This window comes from Excalfactoria chinensis, chromosome 2 (genome assembly GCF_039878825.1).
Source record: "Excalfactoria chinensis isolate bCotChi1 chromosome 2, bCotChi1.hap2, whole genome shotgun sequence".
NCBI classification, from domain to species: domain Eukaryota; kingdom Metazoa; phylum Chordata; class Aves; order Galliformes; family Phasianidae; genus Excalfactoria; species Excalfactoria chinensis.
Genome location: NC_092826.1, coordinates 109,579,640 through 109,605,281, shown reverse-complemented (window position 1 = coordinate 109,605,281; position 25,642 = coordinate 109,579,640). Strand labels below are relative to the sequence as shown.

The 25,642-nt window shown below is 37.4% G+C and overlaps 1 protein-coding gene across 11 annotated transcripts in view; it reads left to right on the top strand.

Moving 5' to 3' along the window:
- SATB1 (SATB homeobox 1) overlaps positions 1 to 25,642 on the top strand; it is a 94,647-nt gene that overhangs the window by 45,688 nt on the left and 23,317 nt on the right. For all 11 annotated transcript variants that reach the window (XM_072328292.1, XM_072328289.1, XM_072328285.1 and 8 more), the window contains 4 exons: positions 3,457 to 3,568; positions 6,031 to 6,485; positions 14,883 to 15,095; positions 23,503 to 23,658. In XM_072328292.1, the coding sequence (XP_072184393.1) occupies positions 3,457 to 3,568; positions 6,031 to 6,485; positions 14,883 to 15,095; positions 23,503 to 23,658 (936 nt within the window). The remainder of the gene's footprint in view (positions 1 to 3,456; positions 3,569 to 6,030; positions 6,486 to 14,882; positions 15,096 to 23,502; positions 23,659 to 25,642) is intronic.

Here is a 25,642-nt window from a genome sequence, read left to right as displayed (position 1 = left end):
GTCACAGCACCAAAGGTGTTTTATACTACTGTCTTATCAGTTTTTATTTGATGGGCATAGGAAAAGAATCCTGCTTGAGAGGTAACGTCTTTCCCCAATTTATCTAAGAAATTATGGTGCCTGTTTTTCAAATCACTGATGTTTATTAACCCTTAGAGAATGGGTTTTGGTTCAAGCTACATGAAACAAACCTCAGCTTGAACTTTGCAACAAATTCTACCCTTACCTCCACACAGTTGTTGGATGCCTAATTATAATTAACTTATTTGGCTAAAAAAAGAGCACTTGGGCTGCAACAGATGGTATCATTCCAGAATAGTGAGATTTCTGTGAAGGTGGCACCATTTCAGACTAGATCTTCTGATTCTCAGAGCAGGACTGAAAGCTCAGTGTTTGAGGGGAAGAATGAGGCAAGAGAGGGAAATTTGTGATCTTGAAGTCTTGCAACTTGCTTTCAAGGGTAAACTTCTGGGAGATGTGTTAAGACTGAGGACCAGGTTTTGCCTTCTATCAGTTTTCTTGGCGACATGTGAAAAAGAAATGAGATTGACTGGTGAATGTGAAGCATTCGAATATGCCTGATATTTGTATGATGCATTCATATTCATCATCCTTGTACATGGAAAGTGTCTGCCTTTGTGTCTCACAGATAAGGAATTACTATGTTCAATGGTACCTTAATATGTGTTGCAATTGCAGCCATTCTTACTTTGATCATCAGTATGCATAAGACTAGACACTGGGAGCTCCTCATATGTAAAGACAAGGGAAATAAGGAAAATGTTAGTATGCCTATAGTCTAGAGGGTGGATCTCTGAATACTACCAACTCAGAGGGTTTGATACTCAGTTCTAAAATGTAAGCATAGTGGGAATCTGTATATATATAAACTGCTGCTAAAAACATATAGATATTATACAGCAGTAGGAATTGTATAGGAGTTTCTACAGCAAAGTGCATCTCTTTGCACTGACATAACAGCAGCTTTGATAAGAAGATAATAAATAAAGAATAGAAACAATGAAATTCAGTGTTGTCAAGTTATTTTCTGAGTTAACAAGGTAGTAATATTTTATCTGGCTTGTAAAATTTTGCCTTCAGTGAATTAGTAAATAAATCATTGATTCCTCCTGATGAGGATTCTTAGCGTAGGTAATATCACTTGAAAGTTTGCATGAGTGTTCTCAAATAAAAAGGAGCATAATTTTCATTTTAAAACAAGAAGATAATGTCTATGGCTTTTTTCTTTTGTTTTGTTTTGTTTTTTTAATCTTCTTAGAAGGTATGGAGTAAAATCCCATTATTAGCCATCATAGTCTCAGATTCACATTCTGTCAGAGAAGGCGAAATTCCTAGTAGTGTTGTTTAAACACACTAGTCCCCTGTTTGATTGTAAAATAAATTAAGTGCATTACATTTATTTCTGAAGAAGCAGAGGATGTTAGAGACAAACATTTCATTGTCATATCTCCTTTGGAAAATGACACGGAAGTGAGAAATAGGAAATCCTAGATCCATTGGCAGTAGGTAATTTACTAAAATTATTATCAGTCTACGTGTTTCCATACTTACCAAAGTTACTTGAGCAGGAGAAGATATCCGAAGTGGCTAAAGTAAAATAAGAGAAAACCACCTTGAAATCTAAATGGCATCCACAAAATGTGCTTAATCTCCTATAGGAAAGTGGCCTATTACACTTGCAGTTCTCCATTTTGCACGAGTAGATCTACATGTTTTGCAAGTACAGTAATTGTGCCTTCATAGAATTTGTAGTAGAATTCAGATTCACAGGACATTTTTAACCACACCTTATGTATCGTGGGCCTGTGTTTAAAGTGGTGTAATCTGTAAAATAGTTTAAACAATGATTTTGTAAGTACTGGACATTAATGATATTGCTATTATGCTGAAAATTGAAGTTGGGTTTAACTGAGCTCAGTTCAGGTCATTCAGGCTAAAGTCTATTAAGATTTCAATCTCCTTTTATACCACTGTCAAAAGGCTTATAGTTAATTTCAGAAATGCCAGATTAATATCAAGGAATGGTAAGAATCTAGTGATTCAGAGAAACTTTAAAATAACTGCCTGATGAGTATTGGGTATCCACATTTGGCATCAGTTATACCGCCTCACTCTAGCAGTTCTGAGACTCCACAAATAGCATGCTACTGAGTATTGTGTTAGAAAACGAATGGTTGTAATCAACTTCACTATGATCAATAATCAAGATGCTTTTACTTAGAAGCTGAACTAGCCTTATACAAGAAGAGTTACAGTAATGTTTATGGCATTTTCTCTCCAAACTATTTCTTCCAGTGATTGTTGCAGTTTGTGTAACAAAGAGTTCATACTGTACATTGATTTTACGACAGCAGAAATACTGCTAAATGTTACATGCTGAATAGCAAAGAAACATAATAATCAGAGCTTTGTCTTCTTGAATGTCATTGTTTTCTCAATATGCTGGACAATTCTTGTAGTTAAGCTAAAAGTAACTACTTTCCTTATAGAAATGTGAAGGTTGACAAAGTTCAGTCTGTTGAAATTACATTTGTTAATTTTGTTGTTCATACATCACATACTGAATGTAATTTTCATGTTGAAGCAGTGCCTTATTTGTTAAGGCCTTTTCTTAATTGATTTTGTAAAGGAATATATGATAACTGAAAGTTTTAGACATTGTAAATTCCACTGTTTAAAAACTGGTTAAAGCTGAGCAGAAGACACATTTCTCATTGTAATTATCTGATATCTTTAGAACCTCTGAGGAAAAAAAAAGATATATTTTATGGCTAATATCCTCTTACAGAGTTAGACACAACAATAAGAATTTTTCATATGTCTTTTTCTGTGAATCATTTGAAATACCATTTAGCAAAAGCAAGTCCAGAATTGTTTTGGGTTGTGACATACATATTTTATTCTTTTAGAAAGCATTTCATTTTACCACCCTGCTAATAACTCATTCAGACAAATTCCGGTCCTGCGATTTTCCAGGATCTATTCTGTGTAAGTGTTACAAAGGGAATGGGAATGGATTTACCAGGGTTATTGCTTGCATTTCTGGAGTCAGTATAGTATCTGTATGCTTGTAAACTTGTGTTGGTATGTGAAACATCAATCAAATTCAAAAGCAGAAACAGAACAAACAAAAGGCATTTTCATGATTAGTATCTTCCATCCTGAGCCCATTCTATGGCCTGATGTTTCTTGGTCGATAACTTTGTTCTTCCTTTAGTACGTCTGCTTTTTTTTGTTCTCATTTATAATATACCTTGGTTTGGTTTTATATTCAATTAATGAATTTTTAAAAAAGCTTTGGACAACAGGATCAGATTGCAGTATGATTCTCAAACTATAAAAATATAATAGTTTCAACAATTGAAATTATTTGTGCTTTGACTTGTGCTGCTCTGTATTACAGATTTATTTTTTTCTTCTCCCCTTTTCACACAGAGTATGATTTCTTCCATTGTGAACAGCACTTACTATGCAAATGTCTCAGCAGCAAAATGTCAGGAATTTGGAAGGTGGTATAAACATTTCAAGAAGGCAAAAGATATGATGGGTAAGCAAAAAAATAAAAATAAAAATAAAAAATTAAAAATTGCTGTGATGGTGGATACATACAGTTATGTGTCACATTGAGGTCCGTCACAGTCATAAAAGAAGCCAGGTCCCTTTATGATAAGTTTAGGATGCTTTTGATGAGTAGATGTAGAAAGTACATATATAGTGAAAGAATTCATTTAAATAAATATTTGCTATTGAAACAGCCTTACTGACTTGGGTTGCCAGAGATGTAAAGCTGTCATTCTGTAAATCTAGAGATCTTCTGCAGCCCAGAATAATTGTTTTAAAACCTGTTCCTGGAACTGTAATGTGCTGAATTTTTCTAATGTATGATTTTTTTTTTTTTTCCTTGCTCTGGTTAATGTATGTATAAAGAAGGTTTCCGTAACTATCACTGCATTCTAAGAAGAATGCTGTAATTTTATGAATTTAAGACCGATTTCAATTCATTTTAGCAAATAGTTGTGACAATTGTTTGCTTGTTTTACTAAACTTGAGTGAATTACTGGAGAAGAAAATCCACCGAGACATATTAACTCCATTGTACCTTTTATCTTCCTGTATTGTCCATTTTAAAAACTATTTCTTAAATCTGTTAACATAATTTTGAACGCTTTATGTCAGAAAATTTCTACATAGCATTCAGGAGAATGAAGAAATGGGACCTCAATTTGGACCAGATTTTGAGATTGACTTAGCTTTTAGTATTTGAAGCAAAATCATTCATCTACCAAAATGAGTTCCTTGCCTTTTTATAGCTTAAGGCTGTAATGAAGGCCATGAATCACTTTTGTGATAATTGCTTGAATTACTGTTTCAAGTGAATGGCCCACATGGGTTGATCTCTACTTTCTGCTGGTGAGAACAGGTGGCTTCTTTCCTTCACCCAGTTTGTATATTCTGTGCAACCCTGGACTGTACTCAGGGCTTATGATCTTCTTAGGTGGTGGCGAGACTGCATGTGGTTTCAGATGGTCCATGCTGGTAGAGCTCCTTCATGGAAGGTGACCTTTCCCCAGCGTGTCCTTCCATATCCATTATAGGAGTAATTCTGCTGTGGAGCCCATGAATATGATGCAAATTCTGCAAAATGCTCCTTACCTGCCCTGTCAAAACAGTTTCATAGTCCCTTCAATGAGGACACTGAAATCGGCACATGGGAAAGATATGTTTGTACAGTCCTACATAGGACAGTGGAGGATGAAGGGCTGTGAGTGCGAGTCCAAGTGCTGATCTCTTATTCCAGTTATTATTCCCATGGATAAAAGCGTGATCTTTTCTGAGTACCTGTTGGTAGAGATTGTAATCACTATAAAAAGCACACATATTGTCTATTCTTGTTAAATACATTTTACTAGTATAAGAAAAAATAGCTACAACACTTCCATGAAGATGCTAGATTTTTTTTTTTAAATAAAGCGTGTTTTCTTAAAGCTATTTCCAGACCAGCATTGCTAAATCTTTGGAATTGACATATACTGGCAAAAATGTGACTCATTTACATTAACCTAGAGTTATTCTATATCTTCTTATCACGCACAAGAGGCAAACTGGAAGAACTCTTGAAGTTTAAAAAACTGTTGTTAATTAAAAAGGAGGGCGTGTCAAGGCAGATGAGTTAATACAAGAAAAAAAAAATCAACCATGTTGCAAGTCACTGAAAAAAAACATGCATACATGGTTGCAAGATAAAGCAGCCCATCTGTGTAATTTACATAAATTATACTAGTTCCTAGCAGTCCCATACAATTGATGCAGCATCTAGAAATTAACAGAGCATAGGGAGGTCCACACCCCACCCTGCTTGTTACAGATTTCCTATGTCTGGGAGCTGCAGATGTGGGGGCAGGGACCCTACAGGAGTAACACAACCAGTCACCAGGGCTTCTCTTTCCAGTAAAAGCCCTCCTTACTCCTGGCACAGTCACCATTTTGCTTGCATCTTCTGCACCATACAGAGAAGTTTCCTGTATTTCCCCTTCTCCTGGTTGTTTGCTGCCATTTCTGAAACACCCTATATCTATCACTGTGGGAATGCCCTCTGCAGCCACCAACTCATGGTTGGCAACTGGTGCATTGTACCTTTGCAAAGCTCTCTGGCAGTGACTTTTTTCCTATGTGTATGATTTCAAACACATTGTTTTGGTCTGATATTCTGCTCTTTGCTCCAAGGACTCAGTGTCAAGGATGAGCAGTTTGTTGTACTGTGGGTTTGATTTTCTTTGTAATATCCACTACACCATTATTTTTTAGATTAATTTTGAAGGCAAATAGCAGGTTGTAATTGTAAAATGTGTTGCAATAGACCTGTCAGTCTAGGCTAGAGAATACTGTAAGCTCAACCCCGAATATGCTGTTTTATCTTTATTTACTTTTGTTAGCATATCTTGAAAGGAACATGAAATTTGTGATATTCAGTCTTATTTTGGCTTTTTCAATGTTTCTTTTCTGTCATAGTTGAGATGGATAGCCTTTCTGAACTATCCCAGCAAGGTGCCAACCATGTCAACTTCGGTCAGCAGCCGGTCCCAGGGAACACAGCCGAACAGCCTCCATCCCCTGTTCAGCTTTCTCATGGTAGTCAACCATCAGTTCGGACCCCGCTTCCAAACCTGCACCCTGGACTTGTATCTACTCCCATTAGCCCTCAGCTGGTAAACCAGCAGCTGGTAATGGCCCAGTTGCTTAACCAGCAGTATGCAGTGAACAGACTTCTAGCCCAGCAGTCCTTAAACCAACAGTACTTGAACCACCCTCCTCCTGTTAGTAGATCCATGAACAAGCCGTTGGAGCAGCAGGTCTCAACAAACACAGAGGTGTCTTCCGAAATCTACCAGTGGGTCCGTGATGAACTGAAACGAGCAGGAATCTCACAGGCAGTATTTGCACGTGTGGCTTTTAACCGAACTCAGGTCAGTATCTCTTTTTCTTACTCTTTTAAATCTAAGAGAACCCTCCTTTAGCTCTCTCCCTCTCTTTCTCTCTCTCTCTCTCTCTCTCTCTCATTATTAATTCATATATTTAGTAATTATCACCTTTTAAGTGTCTTTCCTCACTTCTGTCTTGCCACTTAGCTCCTGTGAAGGAACCACACTTCCTTGCAGGACCAGTGTTCATGTTGATACAGTACAGATATGCAGGATGATAGGCTTGTGGAAATACAAGCTGTGGGAATACATGCTGTTCTTAGAGGTGTCTTGGTTCCTCTCCATCTTCCCTGGAAAGGAAATGAACAGCTCTTTGCAGAACCATACTCAAAGTCACCCAACAAATTGCCTTTGTGTTATGAAGGTATGCCAATACGGACCATGTGCATGCACTGAACAACCTATCTTCTCTTCGAGGTGCATCTGAGATAGTCTTTTATTCTTGTTTGCATTTATTTCTATATTTTTTTTGTTGAAAATCATAGTAATGTGACTCTTAGCAACTTTCTGAAAAGACTTAATTAAAAAAAAATTAAAAAAATAGAAGCTTTATTTATAGGTCCTCTATTCTTTCATGCGTTTTTGCAGTTTGTAGTTTCTGAGATTGCCCATGTCCACGTCAGAGCATATACTTCAGCTCATCAGTGCAGAAAAAATTAGCCCTAGCAAAGCTGATAAGTAACACTAAAATGTGTTATTTTTTACACCTGTTTTAGAAGCTAACCCTGTTATAATTTATTCTACTCTATGAATTTAACTTAATGCCATGTTGCGTGGAATTTAATCAAGCATAAGTTATGGAAGAAATGTCAGTATACTCAGAGCAGCTAATAAGATCTTAAAAATTTTGAAGTCTGTTTTTTAACAGAAAATAAAATAGAACTTATTTATAAGAAATATATATATATATATTTAATGTGTGTAAGTTTGCTTTGGATTCCACATTTTTAAACTTAGAGCATGAGTATTTGCTCATTATTGAGTATGTTAAAAATATAAAATTTGTGATTCTTTTGAAAAGTTAATGTTTCTCACTTGGAGAATAAAAACTGTTTCATATGCACTAGTACCAGATTTGAATCAGCATGCCATTTATAATCATTTTGAGAAAGATTATTGCCTCAAATCAGCTAAAAGGAATGCAGTCATAGGGTGAATTATCTGTAGAGTTGTGTGTGTGTCGATGTGTCTTTCCTCTTAACTACAGAGGGGATTTTCAGGTCCAGATTTCATGGGATACATGAACTTGTGCAACTTACGTGAGTTGGGTTCAGGCAGGGTCAGTTATTGTATTTAAAAATAAGTGACAGAGATTTTTTTTTAATAATTTATCTATTGATACTATAAGGTATTGAAATACTATTAGCTGTTTCAAGTTCCTGTGGCTTGTAGCTGCCATCTTACCTGAGCAAAAAGCTCAGCAAATAATTTGAAAAATAATTAATTCATTATTTACTTCTTTCTCAAACTTGCCTAAAATCAGTTTATTTTGTCCCAACTCCCCCTTCCAAAGCCATTTGTTCAGTTTTTGTTAGCTCATTTTCCATACTGTTTTTGGTTTATCGTTCAGGAATAGTAGTTGTTATCTAAAGTACAAGAACAATTGGTTCTGACTGGACCTTGAATTTGTATGATGTGTTTTATGAAGATGCTCTAGAGATGGGATGAATGCAGCTGTAGAGCCAGATTTCTAGTGAAAATACTAATTTCCAAATATTAGACATTTTTCTTACTAACAATGTTATTCTTATTAACAACATTTTCTTAAAGTTTTATTTTTCCACAGACATTGTAGTTAACCAGCCTGGTAAAAATATACTCAAGGTCACCCAAAACTAGGAGGAAATTCAAACATGAACATTAAAAAAAAAGAAAATCCAGTGAAAAGATATGAAATATTTATATATGTAATATATTTTGGCAATATTCAACCAAATAAACTTGAAAGAACACAGAGTAGTATCCCCATATCCTACAAATTGTGTTAGCTAATCAAATTAGTATTTGCAGCTAGCTACGTAACTATCTGTAGTATTTACTATTTATTGTGGCCAACGAAGGGAATAGAAAGGAAAAATACTAGGAGCCTAGGCAACATTGGCCTCAGTATTGTAAAGAAATAATTTATACTTTTCACATGCGAGTGGAGCCTCACTGAAACATAAAGGAGTTTGTTATAGACATATTTCATCTTTGCAAAACTGGAAGTTGTCGTTGTACCCTCAGTAACAGTTGTGTAAGTACATATGTACCTGTGTTTTTTACATAAAAACATTTGGATTTGTTTTGGTTGCTGTGCTTCAGAATTTGTCACACTTTATTCAAGGATTCATCACATTTAACTAAAATTTAGGCAGCATTTATTAACTTCTGATATTTATAAGTCATTTTTTCGAATATTGATATCATATCTTCTATCTTTTATTATCATCATCATCATCATTATTATTATTTTGCTAGAGCAAGTGAAAATTCATGTTTAAATTCATCTTTATTCTAAGACAAAAAGCTAACTCAAAATGTCAATGACATCTTTAATACTGCCATAAGCATGTTTGAGCCTTGTTCAGGAACCATATCGTTGGTTGTTGAAGACAGAAGAACTTAGGAGTTCTGCACAAACAAAATAAGAAAAAAAATCTGATGTCTAGATATGTTCTCAGAGGGATTTGCTTTCAGTGTAGAAGTTACTGAAGGAAGTCAATTATAAACTCAGAGTAAATTAGCTTGGTGTTTTGGTGTTAAAAATGGACTTCAGTTGAATTGGCTGAAGATGTTTGTGTATTGCTTGTTATACATGCTTGTGCTTGACAGTACAACTGCAGAAATTCTGGTTTTTGGAGCAGTGGGAGGGAGAAAGTTCTAGCAACTTAACATCGTAATTCAACATTTGGCCAACATTTTCCAGATTTTTTTTATTTGTGGGGGAAAATGTTTGTGCCCAGCCTAAAGGAAGGAATTAAATTACCTCTGAGGACTAGATTGTTTTTTAATGATCATCTATTTATATGGAGAAAAAAGCTCAGACACACCTAACAAAATTGCAAGGACGTTCTTCTCTATATTTCTTCTTGGATGATTTTCCCCCTGCCCTTACCTTCAACATGAAAGTTTCAAAACTGTGCAGTTCTCAGGAATGTGCCTTGGAGGTTTAATCAAAGGGAAGTCCAGAAAGCTGTGACTTGCAAGCACCAAAAATGCACAATGGCACAATTGTAGGGAGCAGAAGTAGCTTTGGAGGCTGGGGCTCTTCTCCCTGCAAGAAATCTCACAGCAGTCCTGCTAGGAAGGCTTCAGTGCACAGTGGGCTCTGAAGTTTTATTTGTCCTTCAGCAGTTGCTATTCCAGCTCACTGACTGCAAAGAAACAGACTGAATCCTGTTAGTGCCCCTTTGTAGTGTATTATGGAAAAGTTTGTTGGGTCAGGATCTGTGCAAATGGACCCAAGTTTTGCTTCAACGTTGGCTACCAAATGTGTTCACCAGTCTCTCAATTTGCTAGAGTGATTTTCGTAAACTGAGCTGTAAATCCAGTTAGTTTCAGTAGGTTATATTTCAGTTGACATTCAGCAGAATCAGTAAATTTGGTACAGTTTCCATGCAATGCCGATGCACTGTGTGGTTCAGCTTTTTCTCAGGCTCTTTGCTGGCAGAACTGGCATTTGTGGTCAGCCTGCTGGTCTGGGTGGTACTTGGCAGCCTTGGGGTGCATAGAAGGCATCAACATGTAGTGCCGCGTGCCAGCCTCCCTGCAGAACTCTGGCTCAGACTGCCTCTACACAGTTTCTGTTAAACTGTAGGCTCTTCACTATGCTTGAGTCTTCTTACAAGAGCTAGAGTGGATCATCAGCATTTATTCCTCTTAACCATCTCCAGAGTCCTATGCAAGTAAACAAACTCCTCTCTCATATCTGCAGTGTGTTTGTAGATGCAACATGAGCCACGGAGTGAAAAGCCTTGGTTCCTACCAGTGTGTGTGGCATTTGACTTGGAGGTGTAACTTAAACTGGTGCACAGCAGGGTGACATCTCCGTGCTGCGCCAGGGAGGAGCTGTTAGCCTTGGTTGTGGTTGGAACTGTAACTCTGAGTTGCCGGTCTTACTTTATGTACGCTTTCAACCATAACATTTGCTGCATGAGCTCAAGTTCTGCTGTACAGAGCTGAGTGACCTCCATCTCCAGCTTGGTGAAAAGTGGAGGAGTGCTTTCTGCTGCTTTTGCCATGTCTGACTATTGTAATTTTCCCTCTTCCCACAAGTGACAGTTTTTCATCTCAAGGTTTTTGAGTTCTCAGTGTTTCTGCCAAATACTTTTCTCTCCTCCTTTTTCCTTCACCCCCATACTTGTTTAAAATATTAACTGCCAGGATATATTGCATTTTGTTAATAGATAATGCCTCTTCTCCAATGAGAAAACTTCTGTGCATTTAAGACTGTGCCCATACTAATTCTGGGCAACGGCTATTTCAAGGAAGAACACTTGGATGCAGTCAGTGGATCCATGTAATTTTAAAACAACATCCAAGTTTACACGAACCACCTTCTCAGGCGCTTTTTTTTTTTCTTCCACTTTGTCTTTGGCACACTTTATTTTCCAGTAAAATGAAAAATGAAGATGGATTATTCAAAATTGATAACAGTAATGGACCATCATGTAATGTTTTATTGAATTTGAGTTCTGTAAATTATGTGGTAGAGAGAAATTTGCCTGCTTAAGTATAACAGAAATTGCCACTGTATTCATATAATTCTTCGTACTGTAATTTAAGAAAAAGCACACTATCCATATCACTATTGAATAAAAGGTAAAAAGGTGCTATTACACTATCATGACAGCTCTCCTCTTGCTACTAAGCGACATAGATAAATGTGTCTGCTTATAACTTACTTGGCAGGGATCCAGGCTTGTGGGTGGAGCCTGCAAATAATCCTCCACCTGGACATGGGGTTTAAGCACCCTGCAATGAAGGCAGATAGCATTCAAGGATGTTCTACATATTTTGGGGAGGATTTCGGCAAATTGCATTTTTCTTCTGGAGCTTTGAAGTTCTACGAGGCTGATAAAATCTATTTGAATCAGTGATTATGTTCAAAGAGGAGACAAACTGGGGGCCAGACAGGCAGTGTTTTTGTTCATATTGGCAGGCACTTTAGTTTATCTCCACTTTTAAAGAATTCATAATTAGCTTTTGAAAGCACTGATAATATTTATTGAACATTTTTGTGCAATTAGTAATGAATTATACTTGTGATAACGTGTAAACTTTCTTTTTTTCAGTGGCTCCTGGTAGCATCTTAAGAAAATACATTTTCAGTGTGAAAGAATAACAGGGAGGATGAGTGAAGGGGACTCGGCCCCTGTCTTCTCCTATAACCCCTGAGCCAAGTAGCATTGGTGTATTATGCAACCTGAGGTACAGTGTCAGGAGACCACACCAAGACCTGCAACTTAGCAAACCACTTCAAGCCTTGTAGAATGAATCCAAGATATAAGGGTATTCTTTCTAGGATTTTCCCATTCTGCTTTCTGTCTAGCCGTCTCTAGATGAATTTTGGTGCCCAAAAAGTTGAAGCAGTAGGATCAAAATAATATTTGGAGCAGGCAAATTGTATTGCAAGACATTCCCCATGCCTTGTACTACACTGTTATCTTCTGTTATTTGTGTAGATATTCTGACATTTTGGTTCAAATGCCCTCAATACAAACATCTCCTTACTCCTTCTCCCCATGCTCTCATCTCCCCTCTTCTCTCCACGTGTGTCCTCTGCTGTGCTCCCAACTCATGCAAAGACTCATGCCAGTGATGGGGAAAAGAGAGGGGAATGAGGACTTAATGCCATTTCTACTCACCAAGAGAGATCTTGCAGATATCGTTATAATGACAAATGCAGTAAAAGTTAAAAGCAAAACAAAAACAACAGGAAAACTGTTTTCTTTGCTTATTTCAATATAGAGTAAAAGGCTGTGCAAACAAACAAACAAACAAACAAAAAAAAAACCAGCTTTTTCTGCCTTTTTGTTTGTTTGTTTGTTTGTTTTTCTTTAACTACCCACTGTGTGGCAAAGACTTATTCCAGTAACTCTTTTCTAGTATGTGCTAAAGTAGTTTTCAAGGACACTTTATGTGTTTGGCTGTTGGTAAGGAGTCTTCTCTCCTGCCAATGATCAGTCCACTTGAATTTAGCTTTCCTTTCTTCATTAAAATCCTGAAGCAATTGTTTTCAGCACAGTAGCAGTCAGAAATCACACATTTTTGCACCTCAGTCATACATCTTGTTCTCTGCAGACAGCTTTGTCTTCTCACCAGTGATACAGAATCATTTTTGATGCTCTTTGGAGGATGGGTACTGTAACTCTACCACTGACAAACAGTGACGACAGTGTGTTTGGAGTACTTAGAAGTACACAAACCATGTAGATGGAAATTTAACCTCCACATTTTGTAAAAAGTTTGTTGTTGAGACTAATCACAAAGAAAATTTTCGAACTTGGTATACATTTTAACTGAAATGATGCTTTTGTCTGTAACTCATTTATTTACCTCCTAAATAGTTTCTACCTGGACACCAGAAAAGAGGAGGGATGAAGAATAGTGGTAAGAAAGCATTCACCAGATTTTTTTACTCTTTTTTTTTAAATCCTCCTCCAAATTACTTTCCAGGCTCAGTGCTGGGAAGGCAGTTTGTGTTTTCCATCCCACCTTCCTTCTGTTTGTGCAGACCCATATGGAGACTTGAGGACCAGGCTGGCCCCAACATTGTGTTTATCACCTCCAACCTCATTGCCTGGGGAGGCAGAAGGGTGACGTGGAAATGCAGAGCTCAGAATTGTATGGGATGGGTGCTGAGCTGCCTAAGCACAGCTGCCTGGGAGCTGAGGCTTTGCAGCAGCACCTCCATATGGGGCTTTTTTTTGATAAGAAGGGACTTTTTGGGATAGATGGAAGCTTCCCTAGGTGCTGTGAGCATAAGACCTCTCTACAGAGAAGGCAGGAGCTTATGTTTGGGCCACTGCTTTCTGTAGGAGTGGATATCTTCAGTCAGAATTGTTTCTCTTAGTCTTACTGCTTCTTCTGAGTTAAAGCACAATGCCCCCCTTAAATGCAACATCTCATTAGGAAAAGGAGCACTGGGTTGTGTTCTTTAATACCACATTCATGTTCCCTTGTTACACTCACAGCAGAAGCCTCTCCTAGTCCCAGCATGGTAATAGCATTTATTTTCAAAAGAAATTCATGTTTGCTTTTGCAAAAAATTAACAGTTTTCTTACTGCAAGCCTTGTTACTTCAAGACAGCAGACCATTTTGTACACCTGACGTATTTAAAAGGCAAACTTGGCAGGAGGGAAACTTTGAGAACCTGTTGATGTTAAACTTCTAGTAGCACCCACAGGTTCATAAATATTTCATTTATTAGAGTAATTAGGTCTCACAGACCTGCTCCATTGCTGAGACGTGAGATGTAGTAATTATGTAGGGAACCTGGCGTGATTTGTGTGAGATGGCAGCATGCTGTCATCTGCAGCCTTCTGTGTGTGCCCTGGGTGCTGGCTTTCTTTCATTCCTAATGCTCTCTTTGGTGTATCCTTGTTGGGCTCTGACAGTTGTCCAAGGACATCTCTAGTAAAGGAACTTAGGATGAGGGACCTATACAGAACATGCCCACGTGAAGCCCAGGCGATGGACTGGTTAAGAATTAGAGTAGTCCTGATGAGGGAATGGAGACAGTAGGAGGAGAGAGGGACAAACCTCTTTCTTTCCTTGACAAAGCAGAGGGAGTGTCTCTTCAAAAGCCAGTGGTCAGTTTTGTCAGCTGTTATTAAATTTCAGTATAAAACTTTCACATCTAAGTACTGCCTTATTAAAAATATGGATCTGGGTCCATTAAGAAGTACTTAAAGAACATTATGAGTTTATTATTTCAAATTAGGTGTGAGATATCACTTCTTTCGAAGAGCTGTTTAAGCTGCTAGTAACAGGGAAAGCCATATCTTGAGGTTTGCTGTGTGCTTTGTCTGGGAAGCCTGAGAACCTCATCATGCCTCTGGACTATGTGTGTTTCATTTACTCTTAACTTCTTGTGATTGTCTGGCAACTGTGAAAGATTTCATGGCAAGTTAAGCCAGTAAAAGGAAGGAGACCTATTAGGCAGATTCAGTTTGTGTTGTATGTAAAACAGATGCTTAATAACATTAAGAGCAAAATTGAGGCTCTTTTCTCTGTTACCTAAATTGCCATTAATATATTCCTGTGTGGAGCTAATAGTCCGTTTGGCTGCTCTTGTTCCAAGCCCAGTGGAAGGAGGACTGATGAGCAGCGGCTGTGCAGGGGACAATTGTACCAGGCTAACTGTCCAGCGTTTTTTCTTTTTCCCCTCCTTACAGGGCTTGCTCTCAGAAATCCTCCGAAAGGAAGAGGATCCCAAGACTGCTTCGCAGTCCTTGCTCGTAAACCTTCGGGCTATGCAGAACTTCTTGCAGCTGCCAGAAGCTGAACGAGATCGAATTTACCAGGATGAAAGGGAAAGGAGCTTGAACGCAGCCTCTGCCATGGGCCCCGCACCTCTCATAAGCACACCGCCCAGCCGGCCTCCACAAGTAAACTGCTCTCTCTGTATTTTGGATTTGCTTGTTGTGCTTTCTTCATGTCCTGCTGGATGATGCCTTTCTTCAAAAGAGGAAAGATTTTGCAGTTGTGTTCTTTAAACATTCACAGAATCATTATTTGCCGTGCATGTCACAAATTAAATTTAAGAATAGTAATGGATGATAGTAGCAGTTCATTACTAGCTATTTTCTAGTTTTGATATAAACTCTATCCATTAGGGCCCCCACAGAGTTTTTTGCTTTTTCTATTGAGATGCAAGCTTTATTTGGTCTAGGATCACAGTGTCTTTTGGTATCTTTATTTATTTACTTATTTATTTCCCCTGTAATTCTCAGGTGTTGTTTTAATGTTAGAGTTTTAAACAGTGATTTTGAAGGATTTGGATCACTAAACTGAGTGGGAATGAAAGCAGAAGTATGAGCATATTGTATTGCCTTTAGAATTATATTCCAGAAAACAAATAGGTTGAACTACATATCTTGGGGAGATAAGACTCCCTCCCAAAATGCTGGGGAGACCTTCATCAGGTCAAGCTGTTGACAACTGGGTAACAAAACAGTCTTGCACAATCCATTGCTCTGAAAGTTTGGCATATGTGAACCACAGCTTCATTTAGTTTGTGTTCAAATGAAATTCCTATTGATTTCTGTAAAATCTGGTGCGACTTTTTCTTTAATTCTCCCAAAATAAGAAAGTCTGACAGAATTACATGCATAAATTCAGCAATGCAGACCTTGTGTCTGTCAAGGAAACTCTTGATGCTGGTTTTAGGGTGTGTGAGAAATAAAGGAATGCAATTGTGAAGCATTAAAAAAAAAAAAAAAAAAAAAAAAAAAAAAAAAAAAGGTACCTTTTCTGAAATAACTGGCATTGCTGTAGCTAAAGGTTGTACCTTTACAAGGACAAAACAAACTGATCTAGAGATATGTGGGTATGATGCTTTACTAGGGTCACCATACAAAGCAAGGCTTTAGAATTGTGGAAGTTTTGTGGTGGTTGAGTATAAAACACAAATCAGTTTTTTAACTAAGCAGGCTCAAGCATATGCCTATAGCTGTACAACCTGTAGTCTATATTTATTCTGAATACTACATATTCCTACAGGTTATTTGCCTAATTTCCAATGGATGCCAAGGATCATGCTAAAGTAATGAATAATAAGGACACAGGAAAAGGGAGGACAGATCACTTCTGACCTGCTATAGTACTTTTTACAAGAAAAGAAGAAATATTAACAGAAAGAACAGACTGTGCTAATAGTCTATTTTTGCTATGATTAACTGAGTTTAGTCAGTAAAATCCACTAAAGATACTCTTCAAGATAAAGTAGGAGAGTCTATTTACATAGCAATGCTTTTGCAGGAAATAGTTAAATATAGATAACTGTGTTCAAAACAGCTTTTGAGTTTGGATTAATATCTGTACATACTCCCACAGCCCAGGTAATTCAGAGTAAAGGCTAACCCTCCTTCTTAACTTATCTCTTGCTACCAAGATAATGTCTCACTCTGTCTCAAGTGGTCTTGGGCAATTTCACAGCTAAACAACAGAGTTAATTGCAGGACCTTCCAGAAGGATGTCGAGTCAGAGGTAGTCCTTGTACTGGTTTTAATTTACACTTTAAATTGTATAAATTTGCAGCCTGAAAGTGAGACTTAGGGTTGTTTGTATTTTTTTCTGACAAAACATAACAAAACATAACATAAGTCTAAGTTTTATTTTATTTTATTTTATTTTTTTGGGAGGGGGGTCTGTTTCTACTGTGTACTTGTTTACATTTGCATGCCATTTTTTTTCAGTGGCACTCAGGAGTATTGTTAGTCTAATCACGACAGTTAAAAGTAGAAACAGCGTACGGTTTTGTTTGGATCCTTTTTAAAAGGAAAACGGGTTAACAAGGAATCCTTATAGATTAATACTTGAGAAGTATGGAACAAAACAAGCGTTTTTCTAACTACTGTATTGGTTGTTTTGTCATTCGACAAAACATGAGCACTTTATCTCCTAGGTGGATGAGGGATGTGAAAACATCAAAGTCTGGGTGCTGCATGACTTTTAACATGTTGCCAGAATTATCCACTTATAAACACATGTAGCACTTGCCAGCTGCTACAAAGTGGTTTGAACCCTAAGTTTGAATATTTAAATATCCATCTTAGTAGCACTAAGTACAAAACTGAATGCTAGAAGTAACAATGGAATTATTCTAATAATTGTCCTAGCAAATATAATTTTACAAATTGTAGCAGAAATAAACAGTAGTCAGGATTCTGCAAAATTATTAATGCAAGCTAGTTCTCTGATTTCTGCCTACCTCCACCCTACCCCAAGAAAACTGACCACAGTTTATTGCACATTTGATACTAAGGAAATAAAACTACCAACATGCTTATTACTAAAGTTATTATGAGCAATTATTTAACATTCACTGCATAAAATACAGCATAATATTTTTCTAGCTTAGCTGTGAACTACTTGGATAACTGTTGAAAGACAAAACAGACCATTTATCCTGACAACAGAATTCAGGCAACAGCCAGCATATTTAATATTAAGTCTTTAGACCAGTGTAACATTTGAAACAATTAAACTATGAAACCATGAAAAATGGAAGCTAATATGCCACACATGAAGGTTTATTTTGCAATTGCAAGTTATCAGTTTCGGAAGGATGTGAAAATAAACATCCTGAAAAGAATCTATTTTGCATTTTTGTGTTGCCAACTGGTGGCCAGACAGTAAAGCAGATTTAACCATTTAGCAGCTGGGCTTGTTCTGTGTGAGTTTTACATACTGTTAAATGCAAAACAGAAAGCGTGACCTTGGAGGTCTGATAGGATAGTAGGAACTCACCAAGCAGAAGCCCTGGTGGCTGAGTTAGAAGGAACTGCACTGAATTTATCTCATTTTTACAGCATTCTTACTAGTTGCTACTTGAGCTAATGTATCTGGATTGTTTCCAGTTCTTTTTGGAAATCCTTTAAGAAGCTCTTTGTCCCCCTTACTTTTCCTTTTCTCCCTGACTTAAACAAAAAAGCAAAATCTTACTATTTATTTATTTATTTATTATTATTATTAATTGAAATCATTAGCCTTTAATGCTTGAGCATTCAGAACCATGTTTAGCTTTCTGAGCTGGTCAAGTTTTTAAGTCTGTTATTATCTTACACACTGGTGGGCTGAGTACAAAGAGACAGAGTGCGCAAGAATTTTCCCTTGAATGTTATTCACCTTAACACCTCCTGGGGCAGAATCTTGTCTGTCAGGCTCTTTCCTGGGGCAGTGAAAGGTATAAACGTTAGCATCTCCATCAGGTAGGTACTGCATGGAGATCTAATTCAACCTATCCAACAGCCTCTCCCCTCCCCCCAAAAAAATTCCTTTCTTTTTAAAATTTCTTTATTCATACACTTTCCCCCCTCTTCAACACCTTCAGCTTGCAGATCACACAGCATCTGTCCTTACTGTGGTACTCCTAAGTCAAGTGCAGTGAATGGGTGTATGGCAAACTGCTTAGAGATGGGAGGATGCTTCAGGGGGTGCTGAGTGTTGAACTGTTTTCAGGATGTTTAGAGTTCCCCAGGTTGATGCTAGGGATGACCCCTAGCATCCTACCAGATTCTTCCTCCTCATCAGCTTGGAGAAAGGCTGGAGACAGTGGACCAAGTTACAGATTTGTTTTCATGTATATGCTGATAGCCATCCTACACATGACCTCGGTTTCAGAAGAGCTGAGGAAGAAACTACTCTCCCCACCCATATTGCCCAAAGAAAAACTGTGCTGACTCTTGAGGTCCATCATGATCCTGTGTAAAAACAGAATATGTACAGACTCAAGAGCAGAATACAATTTTAGCAAGCCAACTTTTTAAGAAATATCCTCAAATCTTGCATGAGTTAGTTTTGACTGCTCATTTTATACAAATTTTGATTTTCATATTCTCCTGGCTTCCCTTTGACCACACACACATATATATATAAAGTTTTTTCACAATAAAGCAGTTTCAGAATGCATCCCAGAGAATGCATGTCATTCTTAAAGACTGGTGTTGGGTAGGACACGGCTTTCTTGGGGCTTAAAGACTGGTGAACTTGCACACTTGCATTTCCAGGAACTGCAGATAATGCCCACTTCATGAAATTTCACATTGGAGCCCTGGAGTTCACACATCATTCATCACCACCAGCAAAATTTTAATTTTTAAATTTGAGATTTAGTTTGGTAGTCCTTGTGCCAAGTTGCACTTTAATGAAACTCAAAATGAACAAAATAATAAATGCAACCCTCTCCTTCCCCCGTGAAAACCACCATGGAGGAGAGTTAATGGAAACACTGACACTTAACTATAACTGCACTTCCAGGCGCCGCAGTAATAATGGAGTAGTAAACCTTGTCCTGATAAAAGCTGTTCTGAAAGCAACAGCATTTATTGTACCTCCTGTGCTATTTGCAGAGTAGAACTGAAAAGTAGTTTGTTTTGCCTGGAATGAACTACTTTATGAATTTTAATGCACGATGTAATATTAAAAGCTAAACCAGGATTAAAGAAGATTTTTGTTCTCAAGCTAAAACAGTACTTATGAGAATGTGTTGTAAAAGATTTTTTTTGTTTCAGTTTTGATGAGGAAGAAATGAACTTCCATGTTTGTGAAAACCACGTTGGATTGGTTATTCCTTCTACAATAGCCTCTACTTTGTTTAGGAAAATCAAATGAATCCTGATTTTTTTTTTTGCCACTGCACTTGGCTTTTTTTGATGAGAAGATATATGTCTAGGAAGGCCAGGAGGAGACAGATGTGCTATTCTTTTTCCAAGTATTTTTAAATGACTAAATTGATTGGTGCTAGGAAGATGCCCAAATGAGTTTCTGATTCTCAGTATGTTGCACTTATAAAATAATGCTCTCTTGTTCAGTTAGTATTTGTAAAATTTGATTACTATCAAGAAAAAAAAAAAAAAAAAAAAAAAAAAAGAAATAAAAAAAGCTAATCTATGATTTGTTTCCTAAACAGAAAATGTGGCTATATGTGTGGGTGTGGGTGGAGTGAGAGGTTGTGTTTAAGCATAGATAAGATGAGAGATTATGCTTTGTTTTGTTTTTCTATCCAAAATGAATACTTTTTCTACCTCCTCTCCCAAGTCCTAAGGTTGCACTGTTGAGGGCTTTTTGTTTTTCAGTGTTTGTTTCTCCCTTTCCTTTCCCTTTCCATTTCCCATTTCCCATTTCCCTTTTCCTTTCCCTTTCCTCTCTTCCACACTCCTCCCCGCCCCCCCCCCCCCCCCCCCTGCTTTTTTTTTTTTTTTTTTATTATTGTTATTATTATTATTTTGAGGAGGAGGGCATTTTTTCAAGGTAGCTTCAAACAGCCTCTAGCTTGAACTCAATTCTGAATTCAACACAGCAGGCTAGATGCTTGCTATGTATAAATTATGAAACTGTTTTATGTATGGATATTCTCCAAGAGGTTAATTAGCATTACTGCATGGAATTCATCAGACCAGAGCAGACCAATGGTCCATCTAGTCCAGCCACAGTCTATACCTGATCTTTAAAGAGAAACTGTTAAGAAGCAGGGGAAGAATTTTTTATACTTGGCCAGTGATGTAAATTGGAGAGGGAAGGAATATGGCTGTGAACTACAACTCTTGATAATCCCCAAGCCTACCATTTTATAAATTTAAGACTTTCATTGTCCTGAAGATATGTGGGCTAATATGGCATTTTGATGCAGATATTAGTGTTTTCTGTTGTTCATTTTCCAATATAGTATCAGCAAAAGGCAACAGGGCAATATGAGCCTTTTTCTTTCTTTTTTTTTTTTTTCTTTTTTTTTCTTTTTTTTCTTAAATGTCAGTGACACATTAGATGCCATTGAGTTTGTTGTCTTGTGTACAAATAGTTGTGATTTGTCAAACAGAATGAGGATTTTAAATAGTTCTCTTAGGTTAAAAGCATATCCATACTAAATTGCACATGGAAAAATGTGGACCAAGAGTCACAATATAAATTGTATCCAATGAGGTGTGTCAGTTCTGGTTTTTAATGATCAGGCTGTTCACTCTACAGCTCATTTCAGCATTGTATGAAGTACTACAACATGAAGCTGTCTTTTGAAGCTGAGTGGTAATCAAAAAGGCAACATGCTTACAGAAAAAGACATTTTGATTAGGATTCAAGAGCAAAGAGCTTTCTTCACAAAAATATGCCGTGGCATTTTACGTCCTGGGACAATACTTTTCATCCTCTTATCTTTGCCTAAGGACCTTACAAGATTAGTTGTTACAGGTATTTCTTTTGGGAGGATAACTTCACCAACATTTAAAGCACTGGTCCGAGAAGATGAGTTAACAAAGCCATTGCTTTTAGTTTTCTGATTAACTTAGCATGGTTTTTACATGTTCACAGTGATTGCTGTCTCCAGTAGGAAACTTCACATTCCCATTGGTCATCAGTTATCTTTTAGCGAGTCCTTTTCATTTAAAGATTATAAAATTGCCACTGATTTTCACTGCATGGTATTCAGGAGATGAACCTGCTCATGCAAAACCCTGTGCTAATTTGCTCAGCATGAGGCATGTGTTTCTCCACCCTGAAGTGTGAAGAAGAGGAGATTCATGGTGCTGCTTCTCATGCTGCCTGTTGCCTGGTTCCTCAGACATTTCTGAGCAGCCACCAACCCAGGCTCAGCCATCCTTTGCTGCAGCATCACCCGTAAAAAACCACACTGCAGAAAAAGGATTGCTCCTGCAAGGTACCAGTTGTTTGCAGATGAAAGCATGATTTTTGATAAACTCTGCTGAAATCAGGGATTTTTTTTTCCCCCCATTTTCCTTCTGATTAAGGACTCCTGATTTCAGACACTAGAAAGGCCAATGCCTGCCAGTAGGAGGCAGGTGGATGTATGCACCTTGTCCTTGCTGAGGTTTCACATTTGCTGGTAATGATCATACATTAGCACAGCTCTGTAAATGCCTGCTAGACAAATCAGGCTCAGCAAAAGTGGCATGCACTCCCAGTTTCTAGGCTAGATTATTTTATCTTAAAAGTACCACGGAGGATAGTTAAACTAAATTGAGCGTGACTTTTCTGGGAGTGTTGATTTTCCTAAATATGTCCCTCATCCAAAACTCTTTGCCTCTCTTGTTGTGAGACACATGACATGTAAGCTCACATAAAGTGAGATTAGAAGATGAATTATCATGCTGTCATGATTTCCCTTTGAACCCAAAGGGACTTTAGAGCACAGAAAGATGCTGACTTGTACTGGATTTAACTGATAGTGAAACTGGTTTTGGATGAATCCTTGAGAGCAGGCTGAATCACCCTTTGGAATTGTCTGGCTCTGTTCATTAAACTTAGAGGTAGCTCAGATGACTAACTTAGACTAGACAGCTAACTTCTGGATGACTAAATTAATTAATCTCCCAACAACTTCAGTATGAACCAGCAGGTTCGAACTGAAATCTGCAGGTCTGATTTTGCATCATCACCTTGAGGGTTCTTGGCAGAAATCCAGTCTTTCGTCTCCTCTGAAGGTCCACTAATCTCAGGCAAGTACTGCAAGAGGAGCTGCTAAAGAAAGGTGCTTTCCTTAGCTGTTAAGAATATTGTAGGGATATTCTGAGAGTACCTGTTGATTTTTTTACCTCTCAATGGAAAGCACATAAACTGCAGAGGCAATGAGCATGAAAGGGGTAGTGTGGTTATTCTGTCATATTTACATGTGTTTTTCTTTAAGCCAGGGTTCAAGAAGAATAAATATTTTAAATATATGTATATGAAGTATATAAGGGAAATACATGAAGAATTAAGAGTTTTAAGAAAGCTCTAATTCGATTTCATATGTGATTGAAATATGCGTTAAATTGTTCTTAAGAATCTTAATTAGTCTTAAGAATTAAACCAATCAGACAATATTTTAAAAAGTTAAATCTGAAGCAGCAGATTTTCTATGGTACCATGCTTTGAGTGTATTGGATGTGAACAGTGTCTGTTTATTTGTTTAGTCCTAAAATTTATATCAGTAGAGATTATTTTATGCCACAGTTATAATTTTTGCTTAATCTGTGTGGAGCAAGGAAATCGTGTAACGATTCACAAGTCTCTACAAGACTGTTTGACAGGTTTGCACATAATTTGTCTTATGACATGGAAATTCACAGTGGTCAGCTAATGGTAAGTCATATTTTGGATGCATTCACATGTTTCAGTTTGCTGAATTTTCTCGTTTCCCAGTTGTCAGAACTTACAATGCTAAGTCTTCAACAAACTGAAAGGATGTAAGAGCAGTATGGAATAAAAGGAAAAAAATGGAGAGGAGAACTGTTTAGAAAGGGAATGAGAGGAAAATGACTCTTCCGTAATGAAAATTGTCTCATAATGTATATTTTCCAGGTTAAAACTGCTACTATTGCTACGGAGAGGAATGGAAAAACAGAAAATAATTCCATGAACATTAATGCTTCCATTTATGATGAGATTCAGCAGGAAATGAAGAGAGCTAAGGTGTCTCAAGCACTCTTTGCAAAGGTGGCAGCAACCAAAAGCCAGGTAAAGTTCATTGTACGCAGAAGAATTACTTTTCTCCCCTTTTGTTTTTGAGCTGTTTCCGTGTAATTTTTAGTGACTGGTCGTGGGTTAGCCTGATGGCACAGTGCCTCAGTTTGGAGCTTGTGGGAGTCCACAGGTAGAGACTGGGTACCTTTTATTCTGTAATCAGTCAGTTCTAAAGAGTTAGTTTAATAAATGTGTAGTTGACACAGATGAGACAAAAGCTGTGTGCAATCCACCTATAGTGGCACTAAAGAAGACTAGGAGCTTCGGTGTTTTGCAGTTCTCTAGGCTGTAATGAGGAATGCCAGTGTTCTGATTTTTGCTCAAAGGAGTCAGAAATAGGGATTGGTGAAGCAGACCCAGCACTGAGGTTGTGCACTAGAGGTGGGGCAGAACTGTCTGTGTCTAGAAAAAAAGAAACACATTACAGTCAGATCAGTTACATCTAAGAAAGCTTGTGTAGTCTCCGTGTAATAGGGTGGCTGCATGGTTACCAGTGTGTGTATACACACTTATTGTACATTTTATTTTAGGCCTTTGTTGTGTGGTCTTCTATCCTGCTTTCTTTAACTGATGTATTTCTTTCAAGTTCAGTGGCAGGAGAGGAAAATCAGTGAGCACCTGTTGATGTGATTATCATAAGTCACATGTCTTCTGAGAAAGATCACTGGAGTATTCAGAAGCATTGATGTAGCTGAGAACGTACTTAATATGCAAGTCGAGCAAATGTATAGAAAATGGGAGCAACTAAAGCCACTGCTATGTCAGCACTTGATAGAAATGGTTAAAACACCAGTGCTTACAATGTTAAATTTTCATGTCAGATTAGTTATTAAATACAGGTAGACACATATCCTATACTTTTCTAAAGTTTCTTCATAGAAAACAGCTTCTTCCAGGGTAAACTGTCAGTGATCAGTTAGATTCACTCTTGTGACTTCAGGATTTCAGTGTTGATTTTCTTTATAATTTTATTTGATCTTTGACTTTTACAATGTTCACGTTTTGGAATTTATTCCATTTTATTGTACGGAAAGGTTGTTGTCTCTTAAGTTATATGTTGTAAGGAGCATTTTAAGGGATAGTTTGGAAATGTTATATCAAAATGATTAAACTCAAGCTGTGGACTGTAAAAATTACAGCTTTATGGGCCACATGCCTGCCTACCCTTCAATCACTGTCAAAGTGATAATTTCTACAATAATATGTTTCTTTTATTGTGGGATTCTAAACACCAAGTGCTGTTTAAACATTAAACTGAATTGTTTATGTTAGTGCTGTACTCAGTGTGTCATACATCAGGCCACTATAATCTCCCATGGAATGTAAAATTTCTGTCATGAATCATGGCTTGTATATCAGAAATTACTGTAATTTTGATTGGAAATTACAGGGCTCTCGAAATGTTTCTAATTATGATAGAATGTTATAGCAGCTCCCAACCTGTGTGCTCCTCAGATGTCTTTATTTACATGTCAAGACCAGGAGCTGGAGAACTGTCCATTCTCTACACCTTTCCCTTTACTGTTCTCCACAAAACTAAGGTATGAATCTCAGCTGTTGGTCCACGTTCTTTTGATCTGAGTTTGTGTCTTGATGTGTTTAAGAATGTAATCTTAAAATTTCTATCTGGAAAAGCTCTTCCAATTCTGATTTGAAAAGAAACAGTTAATCCCTTTTAAAATCAGTGCTGGAAGAACAAAAGCTTCCAAAGGATGAAGTAGGGGTTTTTTTAGAGTATTAGTACAAAAACTTAGAATCTTGTGCAGGCTGTGCTACTGAGTGTACTGAACAAACAAGAGAAAACAGTTCTTTTCCAATTCATTGTGGGGATTGTCTTTATTTTCAGAGGTTGTTTTTCTCCTGTATTTAAGCAAAATAATGTTAATTTATGCATTTAGCAAGAACTCAAAGCTGTATTTAGCCAAACTGCCATTTGTAGTAGAAACTTGCTTCACAGAAGTAACCTGATAGGTAAACT